The sequence below is a fragment of the Petaurus breviceps genome, unplaced genomic scaffold (genome assembly GCF_028583685.1).
Source record: "Petaurus breviceps papuanus isolate PSGF00001 unplaced genomic scaffold, PetGlider_PUasm1.0 90760, whole genome shotgun sequence".
Taxonomy (NCBI): domain Eukaryota; kingdom Metazoa; phylum Chordata; class Mammalia; order Diprotodontia; family Petauridae; genus Petaurus; species Petaurus breviceps.
Genome location: NW_027187338.1, coordinates 12,760,836 through 12,777,659, shown reverse-complemented (window position 1 = coordinate 12,777,659; position 16,824 = coordinate 12,760,836). Strand labels below are relative to the sequence as shown.

The 16,824-nt window shown below is 39.9% G+C and overlaps 1 protein-coding gene and 1 long non-coding RNA gene across 3 annotated transcripts in view; one reads left to right on the top strand and one right to left on the bottom strand.

The window, feature by feature from the left end:
- The first annotated feature begins 1,040 nt into the window (after positions 1-1,040).
- Positions 1,041-16,824, top strand: part of LOC138146353 (uncharacterized) — an 18,105-nt gene continuing 2,321 nt past the window's right edge. Inside the window, exon 1 of the long non-coding RNA XR_011164457.1 lies at positions 1,041-1,398. This is a non-coding gene — a long non-coding RNA (uncharacterized lncRNA). The remainder of the gene's footprint in view (positions 1,399-16,824) is intronic.
- Positions 8,861-16,824, bottom strand: part of ERMAP (erythroblast membrane associated protein (Scianna blood group)) — a 23,005-nt gene continuing 15,041 nt past the window's right edge. For both annotated transcript variants that reach the window (XM_069068183.1, XM_069068182.1), the window contains 6 exons: positions 14,158-14,190; positions 12,734-12,754; positions 11,956-11,976; positions 11,827-11,853; positions 11,691-11,717; positions 8,861-11,366 (listed from right to left, as the gene is read on the bottom strand). In XM_069068183.1, coding sequence (XP_068924284.1) covers positions 10,633-11,366; positions 11,691-11,717; positions 11,827-11,853; positions 11,956-11,976; positions 12,734-12,754; positions 14,158-14,190 — 863 coding nt within the window. In that variant the 3' untranslated portion in view covers positions 8,861-10,632. The remainder of the gene's footprint in view (positions 11,367-11,690; positions 11,718-11,826; positions 11,854-11,955; positions 11,977-12,733; positions 12,755-14,157; positions 14,191-16,824) is intronic.

Here is a 16,824-nt window from a genome sequence, read left to right as displayed (position 1 = left end):
TACATATATGTATAGGAGTATGTATATATGTATATAGAGATATGCTTATGTGTGTACATATATGCTTATGTTCATATATATATGTTCATGTTTATATATATACATACACACATGTTTATGTTTAATTGTGGCCTTCTCTAGTGTGGGGTAGGGAGGGATGGGGAAAAAATAAAAAGTTCACAGAGAGAACAAAAGAAAACTTAAAGGGAAGCACAGAAAAGCTGAGTAGCTTTGAAAGCAATATTTAGTATTTATTAAATAGATTTTCAAAAAAAGTAAAAGGTTTGAAATTAAATGTATTGTTTTATATTTAATCTCTTTATGTTCTGCTGTGTACATGGAAATGTTCTTTTTGTATTTTGTACTTAAGTTTAAAAGCAATAAACAAAAATGTTTTAAAAGAATGATAAAAAGAATCATATCTTTAAATGATTGAAGGAAATGCTAAGTTTCACTTAGGGGTTAGTGAAAATAAAATTGTAATTTTCCCCATACCCTAGTTCATGGACTTTGTGAAATCTATTTATAAACTCCCTTGGGGTCTATGGACCTCAAATTAAGTACCATTGTTCTAGAGCATACCCACTAGGCTGGTTCCGAATCTGGAGAGAGATTAAATAAGATGAACCAATAGCAGACAAGGAGTGGGGATTGGTATAGCTGTCCCAATAGACCTGAGAGGCATCCTGCATACCCATCCTCCATACCCATACCCCACCGTCTCTACACTGTAAAGAGTTGTGGGTTGGTTGGTTGTTGTCTTTGTTCTCCAAGAGGACCAAATTGACATCACTCTGTTGGAGTCAAGGTACAGTGTGTCCAACTGTGGCTAACCAGACTAATAGGAGCCTGGAAGGTTCTACCACAGGTAGGGCATGTTATGGTTATGCTAAACATTGCTAAATATTGACTATGCAAAGTTCCCTTTGCAATGGAAACTTGGCTCCTGTTCAAGTTGCTCTAATCCTATATTACATCTTATCAGAATATTCTAATTGCACATAACTCTGCATCATCCTCATTTGTCTTTCAACGTTGCGCTCCCTCATTTATGTTCCAACTCTGTGTGAATCTCACTTATCTATGTATCTTATCAATCCATTGTGAAAGACTACTGAAAGATTTCTCTCTCTCTCTCTCTCTCTCTCTCTCTCTCTCTCTCTCTCTCACACACACACACACACACACACACACACACACACACACACACACTCACACAAACACAGTTAAGTGGAAAATTTCCTGATAGCACCCATCCTTGTCTTTGGTTGGACTCTTCCCTTTCATCTGTAAGAAACAAGAGAACATCATGACCATTCCTCAAGCAATGATTCACAGTGTTGGGTCCATTCTACAGTTCTGGTCCCACTTCTTGGATTGTTGCTCTCTCCAAACCTGGTGAGTCTGGCTTTCTATCTCTGACAACCCAATCCCCACCCCTATGTAAGAGCATTTTTGAAAAATTTAAGTAGGAGCTCAGGGAAGATTAGACCCCTACCTAGACTTCCTGTGTCAGAAGACACACAATAGACTAAAAATGAAAATTAGACTTGGTGAATGCATTCTTCTGGAAGTTGAGTGGGTGTTAATGTTGCTTCTCTTAGTTAAGGCACTCAGGGTCAGTTGGCTTTGGTTTTGACAGTTGTCCTAGTTGGAAATCTGATCCTTCCTGGTTTAAGTGCTTTTTTTCCCAGGTTGAGATTGGCTGAGTTAAACTAGTTTCTGCCATCTATCAGCACATTGTATGTATGTGACTGTATGTCTCTGATAGTCTATTACCTGAGTACAGAGAAGCTTCTAGAACTGTAGATGCAAGGAGTCTCCTTAAGGAATTTGGCATCCAGTTTTAACAAAGCCCCTTACTCAAAGACTGAAGAAGAAGTAGAAAAAGTGGGTTTGGCTTGAAGGGGTCTTTAAACCTGCTTGTATGCATGCATGTGTGCACCCATGAGCATCTGTCTCTATTATATGATGTGAAAATTTGGACCTTCCAGATGTGAAAGGGTCTTGGAACTTTCTATTTGCCCACTTGGTGTAAGCAGATTCTGATTGTAATAACTGAAAGTCAGGGACTTTCCTGGTTAAACCAGAGATCTGATAGGTATCATGGCTATAGTCAACTATGGCTCTCTGACAGTTCTCTCGTAGTTTCCTAGGTTGCTGATATGGATGCCTGATATTGCTACTGCTTCTGTTTGCCAGTTATCATTGTCTGTTGCTTTTTCTGCTAGTCCTCCCTGGTTAGAAGGGGATTGTAGGGGACCCATCATGAGTTCTGAATGTTCTTAGACACCCAAGAAGTCCAGAGTGAGGGCATGGCTGCCTGAGTCGGGCAGCATCTTCCAGACCTCTACCTGGAATCTCCCTCCATACCCTGGCATCTCCTTTCACACCCTTTAGATGAATGAGAAGTGGAGACTTTGTCTGGGGCTAGCAGTTGTGCAAACACTGAGACTGATTATTTCGGACCCTTCATGGACCAGGCAACATCCATTTGTAATGTGTTCTGCATTCTAGCTCTGCTTTTATTGTTGAGTTTTTTCTGAAGGTCTGGGATCTTCAGAGATAAAACAGTTTATTTTATGCACACCCATTATAGTCCTAAGATCTGTCTTTTGTTTTGAGAAAAGTCAAATTTTATTACCCAAATGACTCCAGAAGATTTCAAATCTACATAAAATAGTGCTTTAAAAAAGAAAAAGAGAAGCAGAGGCACTGGAGGGGAAAATTTGAATTAATTTTGTACCAATCCCAGAAGAAAGTTAACTATCATGCTGTCTTTGTGTTCATATGGCTAAAGTAATGCCAACAGGGGTGTTCTTTTTTAATGTACATATGTATTTAACCCTTAAGTTAAAAGAGATAAGAATAGAGTCCATTTAGAAAAGGTTAGATTTTAGTTTCTAATTTAGAAAGAAAATAAAGGCATATAACAGCTGAGGTAGAAGAAATGCAGTTAAAAAAATTGATTGAAGGCCTCATGGCTTCTATAGTTGACTGGCTAGCCATGAGTTTGAATCATGGAGAACAGAGGGATGCTCTCAAAGAACTAAGATGGCTCCCCACTTAGAAAAACAAAAACACATCCCAGTCGTAAGTCAAGCAAATCATCAAGTGGGGCCAGAGCAGAGACTCAGAAAAGATTAGGTCAGCAGAGACAGCAGATGACAGAGTAGAAGTTAAGCCAGCATAGCAAATAGCCAAGTAGGCAAATAGCACAGAATGGAAAGGAAGAGAATAGAGCTGTGGCTCTCAGAGTGTGATCTGGCAGCTCCTAGGGACCCTATAACCCTTTCCAGAGGTCCATGAAGTCAAAGCTATTTTTATAGATATTTTAATTTCTAATGCAAGAAATAGCAATAGACGTAAGCTAGATAAGCAAAAGTTCTTTGTGAGTGGTACTCGATAATTTCTAAATGTGTAAAGGGATCTTAAGACCAAAAGGTGTGAGAATTACTGAAGTGGAATGGAATGATGTAGGTAGGTAGGCAGGTAGGTGGGTAGATAGATAGATAGAGATAGAAGTATAAGTGGAGAGACAGATGGACAGACAGAAAGACAGACAGGCAGGGAGATGGATGGATAGAGAGATAAACAGATAGGCATGGATGGATGGATGGACAGACAGGCAGACAGATAAATGGGTTGATAGAAATGGATGAATGGAAGGATAGATGGACAAACAGAGATGAACATAGAGACAGATGAGCAAACAGATGGACAGATAGGGAGAGTGGGAGAGAGAGAGACAGAGAGAGGCAGATAGAGATGGATGGATGGATGGACAAAGACAAAGTATTTATTAAGCTCTTACTATGTGTCAGCTACTATACTAAGCACTGAGAGTACAAATGCAAGAAAGGTTCCTTCTCTCAAAAAGCTTCCAACCTAATCAGGGAAGACAAAACACAAAGGGGGAAGATAGTTGGTGAGGAAATGGAACAAAAGGGAGAGTGAATTGAGCTGGGAGTGAAGTGAACATCCTGACTGGGGACCCCTCCAGAGATGGTGGCCCTGGCCAGAGACTCACCAATCAGGAGAGCAAGCCTCGGGGAAGAATTGTCCAGAGGTGGACAAGGCAGCTGGTAGGGAAGTGAAGAAGTCTGGAGAATGAGCACTGGAACAAAAAGGCATAGAGAAGAGTAGAATGGGAGTTGATGGCTTGGAAAGAATTAGAGAAAGATTTTGTAGAACTGAGTGGAATAGAGTGGAAAAAGCACAGAAAGGAGTGGAACTGTGGGGAGGGGAGTAGCACCTTATTGGTCTGGTGCATTGTGGAAAGCTAAGACCTTTGCCTTCATCTTTACCCCATGTAGCTTCAAAGGGGTCAGTAGATCTGAGGCTCTGACAGAACCAGAGAAGGATATGAAGAATAGGGACCCAGACTTTGATCCATCATCCTGCCTGGTAGAATGCTTTCTGATTTTCCCTGGCAGATATACAATCTTGGGGTAAAGAGCCTTTTCTACCTAAATTCAGTACTGGTCACCTAATTTCTGTCTGCCTCAGTTTCCTCAACTATAAAATGGAGATAATAATAGCACCTACCTCCCAGGATTGTTGTGAGCATAAAATGGAATAATATTTCTAAAGCACTTGGTACAATGCCCAACACATAGTAGACACTATAGAAGTGCCCAGGGTCACACAGCTAGTGTCCAAGGTAGGATATGAACTTAAAATTTAAACTAATGATTTAAGGTCATTAAAGAGAACCAATAATAGGAGGCAATACTCAACGAGAGGAACAGTAATGAGGCTCATGGCTTCAAATAACTGTTCAGAAATATGCATTGTCTTTATCAAGATTTTTGGATCAATGGCCTTATCCAATTAAAATAGCTGGGTGGTGCAGTGAATAGGGCATGGCGCCTGAAGTTAAGAAGATCTTAGTTCAAATCCGGTCTGGAACCAGATTACTAGCTATGTAACCCTGGGCAAGTCACTTCACCCTGTTTGCCTCAGTTTCCTCATCTGTAAAATGAGTTGGAGAAGGAAATGGCAAAACACTCCAGGATCTTTGTCGAGAAAACACCGTCGGGGATCATGAAGAGTAGGGAATGACTGAAACGAACAAACAACAACAAATAGCCATTTAAAATTCCTCTGAGCCCCGTCCATTGGTAAGACCCCATCTGGAAGAAGAGAGTATGAGAAAGAGGGAGAAAAAGAGAGGAGAAGTGATTACTAATGATTTGATAACTGCATTTGATAGCCCTTTAAGGCTTACAACTAGCTGAACACAATACTTCATAGAGGGGAGGAGACTCAGAAAGGGTCGAGGACTTGGGGAGGGGGCACAGGAGGACACCGAGATGGGATACAGACTTGCAGACAAAACAAAGAAATCTTGTTTAACAAGAGTCTGCGATTTCCGGGCTACACGTTGGCCTTCCACCGTCCTCCAGTAGGTGGCAGAGTTTGCCCGATGATTTCTCAAACCTAAAATGGCCCCGCACTCTTGAGAGTAAAGAATTTGGCTGACAGAGAGCAGGACAGGAATTCTCTTTGGCAAAGGTGATTCTTTAGAACCAGAAGGGCACTTCAGATCATTTAAGCCAATGCCTTTTTTTTTTTTAAACCAAGGGAGAAATTGAGCCTAGGACTATGCTACTTAACTTGCCCAAGGTCACACAGCTAGTGAGTGAGGCAACCCCAAGACTCAAACCTTAATCAGTTTGCCAAACATTAACCAAATGCTTAATATGAACCAGGAGCTGAGGACACAAAACTAAAAATGAAATCCACCCTGCCCGCTGAAATTACATGGATAAAAGTCCATGGATATTCCAGGACTTTTAACTCCAAGTGTTCACATCGATACACTGCTACCTGTTTGCTGTGAAGTTTCCTAATGGGTCAGAGAAGGCAGGAAGTAAAATATAGGAAGGAGAAGGGACTCCTAGACTTAGGGACAGACAGGCACGTAGATACAGACAAAATCATGCTTAAATTATTTACAAATCTATCTCAAGTTCCCAAGTCACCCACGGAGGGGCAGCATAGGGCTGCTAAAAGTCACACTTCATCCCTTTCCCATCTGTCCTAGCAGGACACCCAAGAACACTAGACCAGGCCTCCCCACCTCTTGCCTGGAATATTGAAGACAGGCCTTTCCATCTCCACTCTCTTCATTGTGTACTAGAATGAAGGATCCAACCACCATCTCAAACATCCCTCCCCTACCCACCACCCCAAAGACACACACAATGACCTTGGATTGGACTGAGCCTCAGACCCTCTACTCCCTAGTCCCTCACACTAGGATTCCGCCTTCAAAGTGGAATTAACCTCCTTATTATTTCTTCTACTCATTCCTTTCCCTCCTTCTGCAATTACCACTCATCTATACTCATCTATATGTTAAATTTTTTTTTTTTTGGATTCTAAACTCAAACATCAAAGGAGCATTTCTATGTTCTGTATATTTGGAAACAAATACATAACAGAACACAAAAAGAGGATAATATATGAAACTTAATCTCCATTTCATGTCACTTGGTTTTAACACATTAAAAACATTCCACACTTTACATTTAAGACAATCCTGCTTATCTGTGCTTCTTTCTGAACTTGCTCTTTAAAAAATGTATCTTCATTTAAAATGTTTTCATTTAATCATTTAATCATTTAAACTTCATTTAATCATTTAAAATGTATCTTTCATTTAAAAAATGAAAATCTTCTTTCTGAACTTGCTCTTTAAAAAATGTATCAATGGCCTTCTTTTTTGACAGTACCCCCCCAATAGTCCACCCATTTAAAAAGAAAAAAGAAATTTAAAACCCCGTAACAAGTATAATCAAACAAAACAAATCTACACAATTATGTCTCAATCTATATCTCTGGGTCAATCCCCTCTGTCAGGAAGTGACTTCATTATAGGTCCCCAGAGACATTGTTGGTCATTGTATTTATCAGTGTTCTGATATCTTTTCTTTTCTTTTAGGCAATGGGGTTTAAGTGACTTGCCTAGGGACACATGGCTAATAAGTGTCTGAGACCATATTTCAACTCTGGCCCTGTTAACTCCAGGGTCAGTGTTCCATCCACTGCATCACCTAGATACCCTTGTTCTAGTGTCTTTTTAAGGTTGTCATTGCAATATTGTTGTCCATATAAGAATTGCTCCCCTGGTTCTGCTCACTTCACTCTGTATTGGTTCTTACTACCCAGGATTCTCTAAAATGTTCTTATCACTCATCACAATATTTGTTTAATTATATTCAGATGTTACATTTTCTAGCCACTCCCCAATTGATGGACACCTCTGTATATTCTAGTGCCTTTTAAAATCCCCTCTTCAAGATCAAGAAGTTTAACTTGCCCTCCTCACATTATCCTTCCCTATTAACCCCAACCCCTATTTCATTTCTTCCCACTCTCTGGGAAGAACCATAGAATTCCACAAAAACCAAACCATACCACAGAAGCCTTCTCACCCTGGAAGTCTACTCTAGAACTGGCCTTTTCATAGTCATTGTGTCTTTGAGGTGGTGGGTAGGGAAGGAATATTCGAGGTGGTGATTGAATCCTTCATTCTAGTACACAATGAAGAGAGTAGAGATGGGAAGACCTGTCTCTAACATTCTGTCTTTCTGTCTCTGTCTCTGTGTCACCTTACACTCAAAGATGAGATCCTTAATGACTTTTTTTTAAAGCAATTGGGGTTAAGTAACTTGCTCAAGGTTACACGGCCAGTTATTTTGTGTGGGTGTTAAGTATCTGAGGCCAGAACCAATCCCAGGTCTCCTGACTCTGGAGCTGGCGATCTTACTCACTGCGCCACCAGGCCACCCCTCTTAATGACTTATTAAGAAAAACTGGGGAATTTGAGGTCTATTCCCAAACTTAAGAGATTGACTTAAAAGGAGCCCAAGCCAAGCTTCTCTGCAACCCTTACTTTAGAGCCCCGATCAGATACAAAATAGGGGTAGTCCCTAAGAACCTCAAGTGGTTGTAATAGAGTAGAAAGAACATGCTGGCTTTGGAGTCAGAGTAGTGGGTACATACACATCTTGTCTCTGATGTTTACTGCCCATGTGAATACAGACAAAGCATTTGACCTCAGATTCATCCTCTGTAAAAGGAGAGAGTTGGGCTAGGGACGATCCTAGGACTTAGCTTACAACACTGGTATCTGTTGCACATGCACATCTCCTCAAAAGTCTATAGCTATATTTATCTCCCCTTCTAGTTAAACATATTTTTCTTTGACTACTAGTGTTCAATTGTAAAAAATAACAAGATACCTTCTAGTTCAGTTTCATTTTTCTCTTGTTTTCTATTATTTTTCATTACAAATGTAGCTTAATACTTCAAGAAAAAGATTTTTTTTTTGCTTTTTGGAAGGCAATTGGGGTTAAATGACTTGTCCAAGGTCACATAGCTAATTTCTATGTTAAGTGTCTGAGGCTAGATTTGAACTCACGTCCTCCTGACTCTAAGGCCAGTGTTCTATTCACTATACCACCTAGCCTCCCCAAGAAATATTTTTAAAAAGATTTCTTTTTAAATAGGATTCAGAGCTAGAATAGACCTTAGAGATCTAGTTCCATTCCTTTATTTTACAGAAGAAACTAAGGCAGGGCCTTGTCCTAGTTACTTGTCCAGACTCATACAGCTGCAAAGAGCCAGAGCCAGACCTAAAACCCAAAAGTCTTGACAACCAGACCAGAGATCTTTTCACTACATCCAGTTAATTGTCCAAGATGTCTTGATTTTCATTGGATGAATTAACATAAACAGGGCAACACTAATAAGGTTGCCAGAAAAATCCAGGTTTAGGGGAGAGAAAGGTTTTTATTGTTTCACAAATAATCTCATAAAATGTAAATGATTTGAAGCAGTATTGCTAGGATAAGATTCAGAAATAGAGTCTTCTTTTTGTTTATTTTTGTTGTTATTCAAAGGATCATCAGACATTTGTACCAGTGTTGGGGAAGCTTTACCAAATCAGGAAAGAATGTGGGGAAAGTGAGTATGTGGGTGAGAGAGAAAGAAGCACCTTAGTGAATTATAGTTCACAACCATACATGAATCTGACGCTGAGAATACAAAATAAATCTGACACTGAGAATACAGAAATAAGACAGTTCCAGGAGCACTGAATCTTGTCTGGGAAGCATTTCAGACTTTGAGAAAACACATTCTATGATGTATCTTCCCCTCCCCCCTAACAGTCCAGTCTTTCCCAGCTGACTTCCCAATCTAAAAAGAGAAAGGTGAGAAAAAGCAAGACACCAACAATGTCAAACTTTGATTTTCAAAGATCACAAAAAGCGTTGGCTTTGACACTGACGCGGTCATCTGCCAACTTGTGGTAGGGATTGAGGGTCTGTGGAACTCTTGATGTGCAGACAGGCCCCGTCTCCATAAGCCACACGAACTCAGTCTTGCTCCACACTTGTCCTTCATATTTAAAAGTGAGCCCACTGACCATTGCTAGGGTTTTTGATGTTTTCAGTCATTGATAAGCAGGCTTTGCTAAAAAGTCTGTTGCCTGACCAGTGATCTTGTCTGCCCTCACACCCTCCACAAACTACTCCTTGATCAAATAAATTAATCTTGTCCATAGTTTGCAAAGGGGTTACAATTCTTGACTTTGTCTCTTGGGATTCTTGCTGACTCCAGGCTTTTACTCAGGGATGGCCCTATATTCAAGTACACACACATCTGCCAGTTTTTTCCTCAACTATCCACATCTGGATCCCACCATTCAGTTAATCCCATTGTTTAAAAGTCTTCTTCACAGGGTAGTTAAAGTGTTTCTTATACTCTAAATGCTTGCATTTTAGCAGGAATGAACAGCGTGAATCACATAGGACAGAGGTTAGAGTACTGGACCTGGAGTCTGGATCAAATCCTGGTTGATACTTTGTAGCTATAAGACATTGGGGAAATCATAATCTCTAAGCCTCAGTTTCCTCATCTTTAAAATGAGGATAAGAATATCTATAGCACCTATCTAATGAGATTGTTGTGAGGCTCAAATGAGACTGTGTGTAATATAAGACAGCTACTGTTATTGCAATACTTCAGGTTCTATGTCTTTTAGCTGTTAAATTTACCAACCTAATTTTTTATAAACAGCATTACATAAAATAATCCCAGTTGTCCAGCCTTCCCCACTCCAAAATAAAAAAAAAAAAAAGGCTTGAGGGAAGTTGGTAACATGGAGAATTTTAGTCTTAAGGAAAAGGTATTGACAATTTCATACAGAGTCCTGCCTTAAAATGCTCAATGCCTCACCATTGCATGGAGGGGACCCTGGGGTCTTGAAGGCAAAGCTGAAAAGGCTTTGCATATAGTCCAGTTGATGGGCTGTGTCTGTCATTAAAGACCAGTCTAGCTGAGTCTGGAAAGATTTGCCACCAGGCTGGCCGCAGGGTGATTGATATCTTTCGACTCAAAACCCATCCATTAAGCTGTAGAGGAGCTGTGACATGCCAGGCAGAGGGGAGGCTCCACAGAGACCAGCATGGATCTTTGAGGTATTGATGTATATACAGAGTACACAGTGTAAGGATACAAGACACCCACAGTTAATGTCCTGGATCAAGACATTGACAAACGTGGATGCTGAGGCTGGACTGAGGTAGGGGTAGAAGCGATGATGAGACACACACCTCACTAAAAGGATGGGGCCTTGAGCCCCTGAAGGGCTGGGGTGGCATCTGAGGGCCAGGAGGAGATAATGTCCTGGAGTGGGTAAGGATCTGGTACCCGGCCTGCCTTCGTGGGTATGCTCCCATTACCCATGCCTGAAGTGGGTTTGTCTCCTTTTGAAGTCTCAGAAGATAGGTTAGAGTAAATGAATTCCTCAGAGCTCTGTGATCCTGAACAAATGATTAAAGGAGCCACATTTTTCCCTTCGTCGTGTAGACAAGGCTCAAAGAAAGGGCGCAGTGGGCCAGAGAAAGCATGGGTGAACGTATAGATGTGAGATTTGTTGGTCGCGTTGTAAAAGGAGACAAATCCAGCATCGTAATCCAGAAAAATCCCCACGCGGCGGGGGCTCTCTTTGAGGCGGAAGGAAATCTGTGGCGATGTTAGAGCTTCATACTCATTCAACCGACTCTGACGCAACAGCCAGTGTCCATTTGAAGGGGAGGCTGTGATCTTCCCCTTCCTGCCCACTGACTCACTGCACACCCCAAGGATCCACTTGGTTTTGTCTCCTACGCACACCTCCCAGTAATGGCAGCCAGCCGTAAAGCTGGGAGACCCCAGGACACTGACAACAAAGTCAAATCTCTTGGGGTTGTCAGGAACATCTTGCCGTTTGTCCCCAAGCCTCACACTTCTTAGATCCTCAGAGAGAAGGAGTTTGGGATGAGCTGTATCTGGATCCAAAGTCACTTCCACTGCAGAGAGAGCAAAATGAGAATACAGTCTGGGACAAGCCCCTCCTGGGGCTCAGGAGACCTTGGGGAAACCTTACAAAGTATCTCCAGGCCCCTCTCATGTGACTGGTCCCAGCAAAGGAATGCTACTTTTAACTCTGCCATGGCTATTGCTAAGACACTGGAAAGGGATGAAATCTTCTGAGTGACCTATCTGTAAGGCAGCCCTACTCTTCAAGGAAATGCTACCTTTATCCCTAACTGAAGGAATGAGGCAAGACTAGGGGCTTTAAAGGCTGGAGGAAAATAAGCAGCGGAACATTTATACAGATCAGTGTCACTTACCTGGGTGGAGTCTGGCTCTTCTCCAGCCTGCAAGGGGATACAAGCAAGACAGTGGTTAGCATTTCAGGGAAGGACTGTAGAATGCCAGGAAACTCCCAGAGGAGAGGAGGGAGAGACATCAGAAACTGCATCTCACCTGCATCTGCTGCACTTCTTTTCAGCTCTGTAACAGATCAAATAGGGAAATGAGGAAATAATACCTGGAAATATAGGCCCCATAGGGCACAAGTTGGAATTGACAGTATTAAGGAAAAACAGAACTTACTGAGCTCAGCCCGATGTTTCTCTAAAACATAAAATGTGTGAGAAATCAGTATAGATACTTCTGCTCCAGAGAATCCAGCCCAACTAAATTCATTCCCCTTCCAAATTCTCCTAAGTAACACACTGCCAGGTAACTAGCATATTCTGCCATAAGGTAGGATCCACTCTTAGATCTTGTCCCCCTTAGGGCTCTTACCTAAGGAGGTTTGGTTGCCCAAGAATCAATAGGACCTTCTTATGCAGTGATTTCACTGAGGAGGGGATTTGTTGAATAAACCCAGTGTATAAACTCAACTTAGCTAATGATTACTAAGCTTCCCATTTATGAGGGGAAAAAAGTGAGTTTTCCTAGATCAGGTGTTCTTAACCTATAGTTATGGACCCTTCAAAGAGATTTCAGGGAATCTGTGAATTTGGATGGGAAAAGCTACATTTTAATTTCAGTATAATTGTTTTCCTTTGTAATCCTATGCATTTTCTTTTTTGCATTTAGAAACATGATTCTGAGAAGAGGTTCATAAGCCTCCCCAGACTACAATAGAGAAAAGGTTGAGAATCCCTAGAACTCTAGAGAATCTCTGAGGTCTTTCTAGATCTGATAGTCTAAGATTCTATAATAGTTGTAGAGGAAAAAAGGAAACCCAGGAAATCTTCATTCCCATAGACATAATTCCACCCTTCTGCCTTAGGGAACTGAAACCTAGACATGTGAACTTTCTGAGAAGCCTTGTCAGCAGAAACTAATATGTACTGCAACTTGGGGGAGGGGCAAAACTTACTGAGTCCTTTATGAAGTCTCCCTAGGGAAAAAAAGAAACAAAGATTGCTGAGTAACATCACTTTTTCTCTTAGATAAATGTCAGGAGTCCCAGACACAAGAAGCCCATCCCAGAATGGCCATTACATAACTAGCCCCATTCCCCAAAGAATCCTGGGATACTGTATGTACCAAATGGACATTTTGTACATATGGACCTCTTTGTACCAAATGGACAGGGGGGAGTTTCTTGTTAATACTTTATCAAGCAGCATCTCCCAAAGATGGGAATTTTGGAATTACATTATTCTCTAGCCATTTCACTGATGGCCTTTTCTATGAGACCTTCCTAATTTCTTCTAATCTTTACATTTATTTTCTATTCTATTTCACTTTAGTTGGCCTTTACAGGTGTACATATGCATATGTGTGCATGTATGTTGGTGTGTGTCTCCATTTACACAAAAATGTGAATGTGCCTACATGTGAGTTCCATCAGCCTCATGAGAGAGAAATGTGACTTTGATGATAGTCTAGTAAGCTAAATTAAGAACTACTTAAATAACCAGACCCCAAAGAGGTGATTAATGAATTGTTGTTAATTGGTAAGCAGTCTCTGGTGTAGTTCTGGTGTAGCACATGGTTCTGTGCTTGGCCCTGTTCTGCTCGCCATTTTTAGCAATGCTCTGAATTAAAGCGTAGATGGAAAGGTTATCACATTTCTGATTAATGAATCTGGGGAGAGTGAATAACTAATGCACCATTACAGAATAAAAATTCTAAAACATCCCAACAGGCTGAATCTCATAATATTTAGTTGAGATAAATATAAAGTCCTATACTGGGGATCCCCCCCCAAAAAAAAAATTAATTGTACAAGATAATCTTTTTTTAAAAAAAGATGTGAAAAAGCTTTCATTTACCGCAAGCCAATGTGAATAAACCAGTTGGAGTCCAAAGTTACCTCAGAGATCTCCTATTTCATCCCCTTCATTTTTTACTAATGAGGAAACTCAGGCCCAGAGATGTTAAATAACTTGCCTGTGGTCACATAGGCAACAAAGGGAGAGAAGGGGAGGAGAGGGGAAGGATGGAAAGGAGAGGAGAGGAGAAAAGAAGAGAGGAGAGAAGTCTTCCTGACTCAAAACTTAGCACTCTATTAGACCATGCTAAACAAATGAGAATTTTGTAGATCAGGAAGAACATTCATTTTAGAAACTAATGGGGACACTAACATAGGTGGGTAGTTGGTAACCAAAAACCAAGTTCTGGTCATGGTCATCCCTCTATCCTCTGGTGCTAATTCCATAATCTTCCCACAATTTCTTTAGCACTGAACATTTCATTCAATTAGTATTCATGGAGCATCTATAGTCATTGCAACTAAATGCATCTTTGTTTATAGGAAAAGAAAAGTTAACCCATCCCTCCATCCCAAATAATTACCTTTCTCTTTCCCATGGTCTGAGAGAAGAGCTTCTAGAAAGAAAGGAAAAAAAAAAGAAATGAGATGTGATCCTATCACTTTTTGATGGTTATATCTCTACAGGGTTTATCTTGTTTTATGGAAACTACGTCTTGATCGAATTAATTGTAACGTGGATTTGATGTAAAGCAAATCTTATTTTCCCTATTTCTACTACATATACTGTTAGTTTGAATATAGGTCATACTTTCTCTCCTCCCTCTCCCCATTGGCCTGCATAAAATCTGAGTAACTGAATGGTTATCACATGGAAAAATTAGATTTGTTGTACTTAGCAGAGGCCAGAACCAAAAGCAATGTGAGAAAAATTTACTAAGAGTAAGAGCTATTGAAATGGAATGGTCTGCCTTGGGAGTTGGAAAGTGCACTCTTATCTGCGGTCTTCAAGCAAAGGTCAGATCATTATTTGTTGGGGATGTTGCTGAGGGAAATCCTGTCCAGGTATGGACTGAACTGTATCATCCTTGAGATTCCTTCCAATTCTGAGATTCTGTGGGTCTGTGATAGCACATATGACCACATATGAGCAGAGAAATTGCTTTTGCCTAAGGAGTCCTCGATTCTGTTCTCACATCATTCAAGAGGATTACAGAATCTTCACATTTTTAGTACCATAAAGTTTGGAAGATATAGGAAGTCTTCACTTGTGTGAAGGCATAATTCAGTTTCATTTGAGTCAATTCACTGTTATTTCCTTTCAAAGATATTTCATTTTTGGAATATGATTTTTTACTCAGTCCAATGTGGTCATCAGAATTGTATTCCCACAGGGAAGACTGAGTTGAAAACTTTCCATCCAATTACTAGATTGTTGTATCTGGAAGGAAACTTAGGAATCATCAAGTACAGCCTTAGCATTTTACCGATGAGGAAACTGAGGTCCGATAAAATATCTCTCCCAAGGACACACAGTGAGTTAGCAGCCCCTCCAAGACTAAAACCCAGAGGCCCTGGTTCTCTGTCCCATGGTTTTTCTACTTCGTCACACTGCCCCTTTTGTGATGTGGAGGGTAAAAGGATGTTCAATCCTATGGCTTGGTGGTTACCATGATACATTGGCAATCCCATACCTACTAGAAATTGTAGTTCTCCCCTTGCATTTCACTTATTACTAGCATCTCTTTCTGTATTTCATTTATTCACCTAGCTAGCATGGTCACAATTTTCCAACTTCAGGATCTCTTCTTGCCTATTAACACTATGCCCTGCCTCTTTACCAGAGCAGAGAAATTGTTTTTGCCTAAGGATTCCTCAATTCTATTCTCACATAACTCAAGAGGATTACAGAATCAGAGGATTTGGAAGTAGAAGAGGCCTTAGAGAGCCCTCACTTTACATGGAAGGAAACCGAGGCCCAAGGAGGTAAAATGACTTGAACAAAACCACAAAAGTGCTAAACAGAGTCAGAATTTGATCTTGAGTCTTCTGATTCCAAACCCAATATTCTTTTTCTTCTGGTCCCTTCCAACTCTAAATTCCTATGATTCTAGGAAGTAGATGTCATCAGTTAATAACCTAGTGAATTTGAGATGTCAGGGTATATAAAATGAATTTGCTTCCTGCTTTATCAACCCTCTAAAGTCAAAATTCCAATAACTAGTTTATTTAGAACAAAAGATACCTTCGTGTTTACAAAACTAAAAATAATGGTACATAATCTGACAAAGGATAGTACTTTCACAAAGCCTCATTAAAGGTACATTTTATTTTCTATTTACTTCATAGGACTATTATAAGCAATTTTCTTTTGCTTTATATAAACCTTAAAGAATGATATAAATGAGTACTATTAGTACATTTGTTATCTTTTCCTCTTTGATGGGGTTTAGATAGAAATGGTCCCAGAATAAGTTAATATTTCATTCTTCTTCTTTTTTTACTTACTATTCTATGAACTATTACATGTAGATATAAAATATGTGACCACTTTCTGTAATCAGATAAAAGTATCAAGATGTAAACTAATCCTCTGTAGGCTCACTGAAAGTATCCTCTTTCTAACTCCTATAGCTAAGTGGACAATAGGTACTTTATCCTGTTCCCACATGGTTTTGATTTCCTCTGCCAGTTTTCCAGATTTTAACAGTATTTTTGTTCTATGTAGCTTGAAATTTATGAATACTAGGTATAATAAAATCATTTAAAATTATGTTCTTTAGTTTTTATAGATCAATGTTACAACCAGGTGATTGTGAGAAATGTTTTGGTCTGTAATAATTGCCTAGTTCCAATATAATTTATTGACTGAATTATCCAGGATAGTTTAAGGCTTGTCTTTGTTGCATGGATATTTGTTGTTTCTTATTTTATGACAAATAACAAGTTTCTGATATATAATTCTAGTAAACAGATCATGTCATGCTAGGTATTTGGTAGTTATTAAATTTATAGCCTGAAATTCGATCTTGCACAGTTTCTACAGTTTTCTAGAAGAGCTACATTGATCACTATGTTTAGGTTCTTTAAACATTTCTGGTGGCAATGAGCTGGTCCAGAATTGCAATCATAAACCCCTCCATTTCTACAAACAAATTCATGTGACTCAGACATTTGTTTGACACTTTTTTGTCAACATATTATTGCCTGAGTTCATGAGGATGTCAACCACGATCTTTTTATTCCATTCT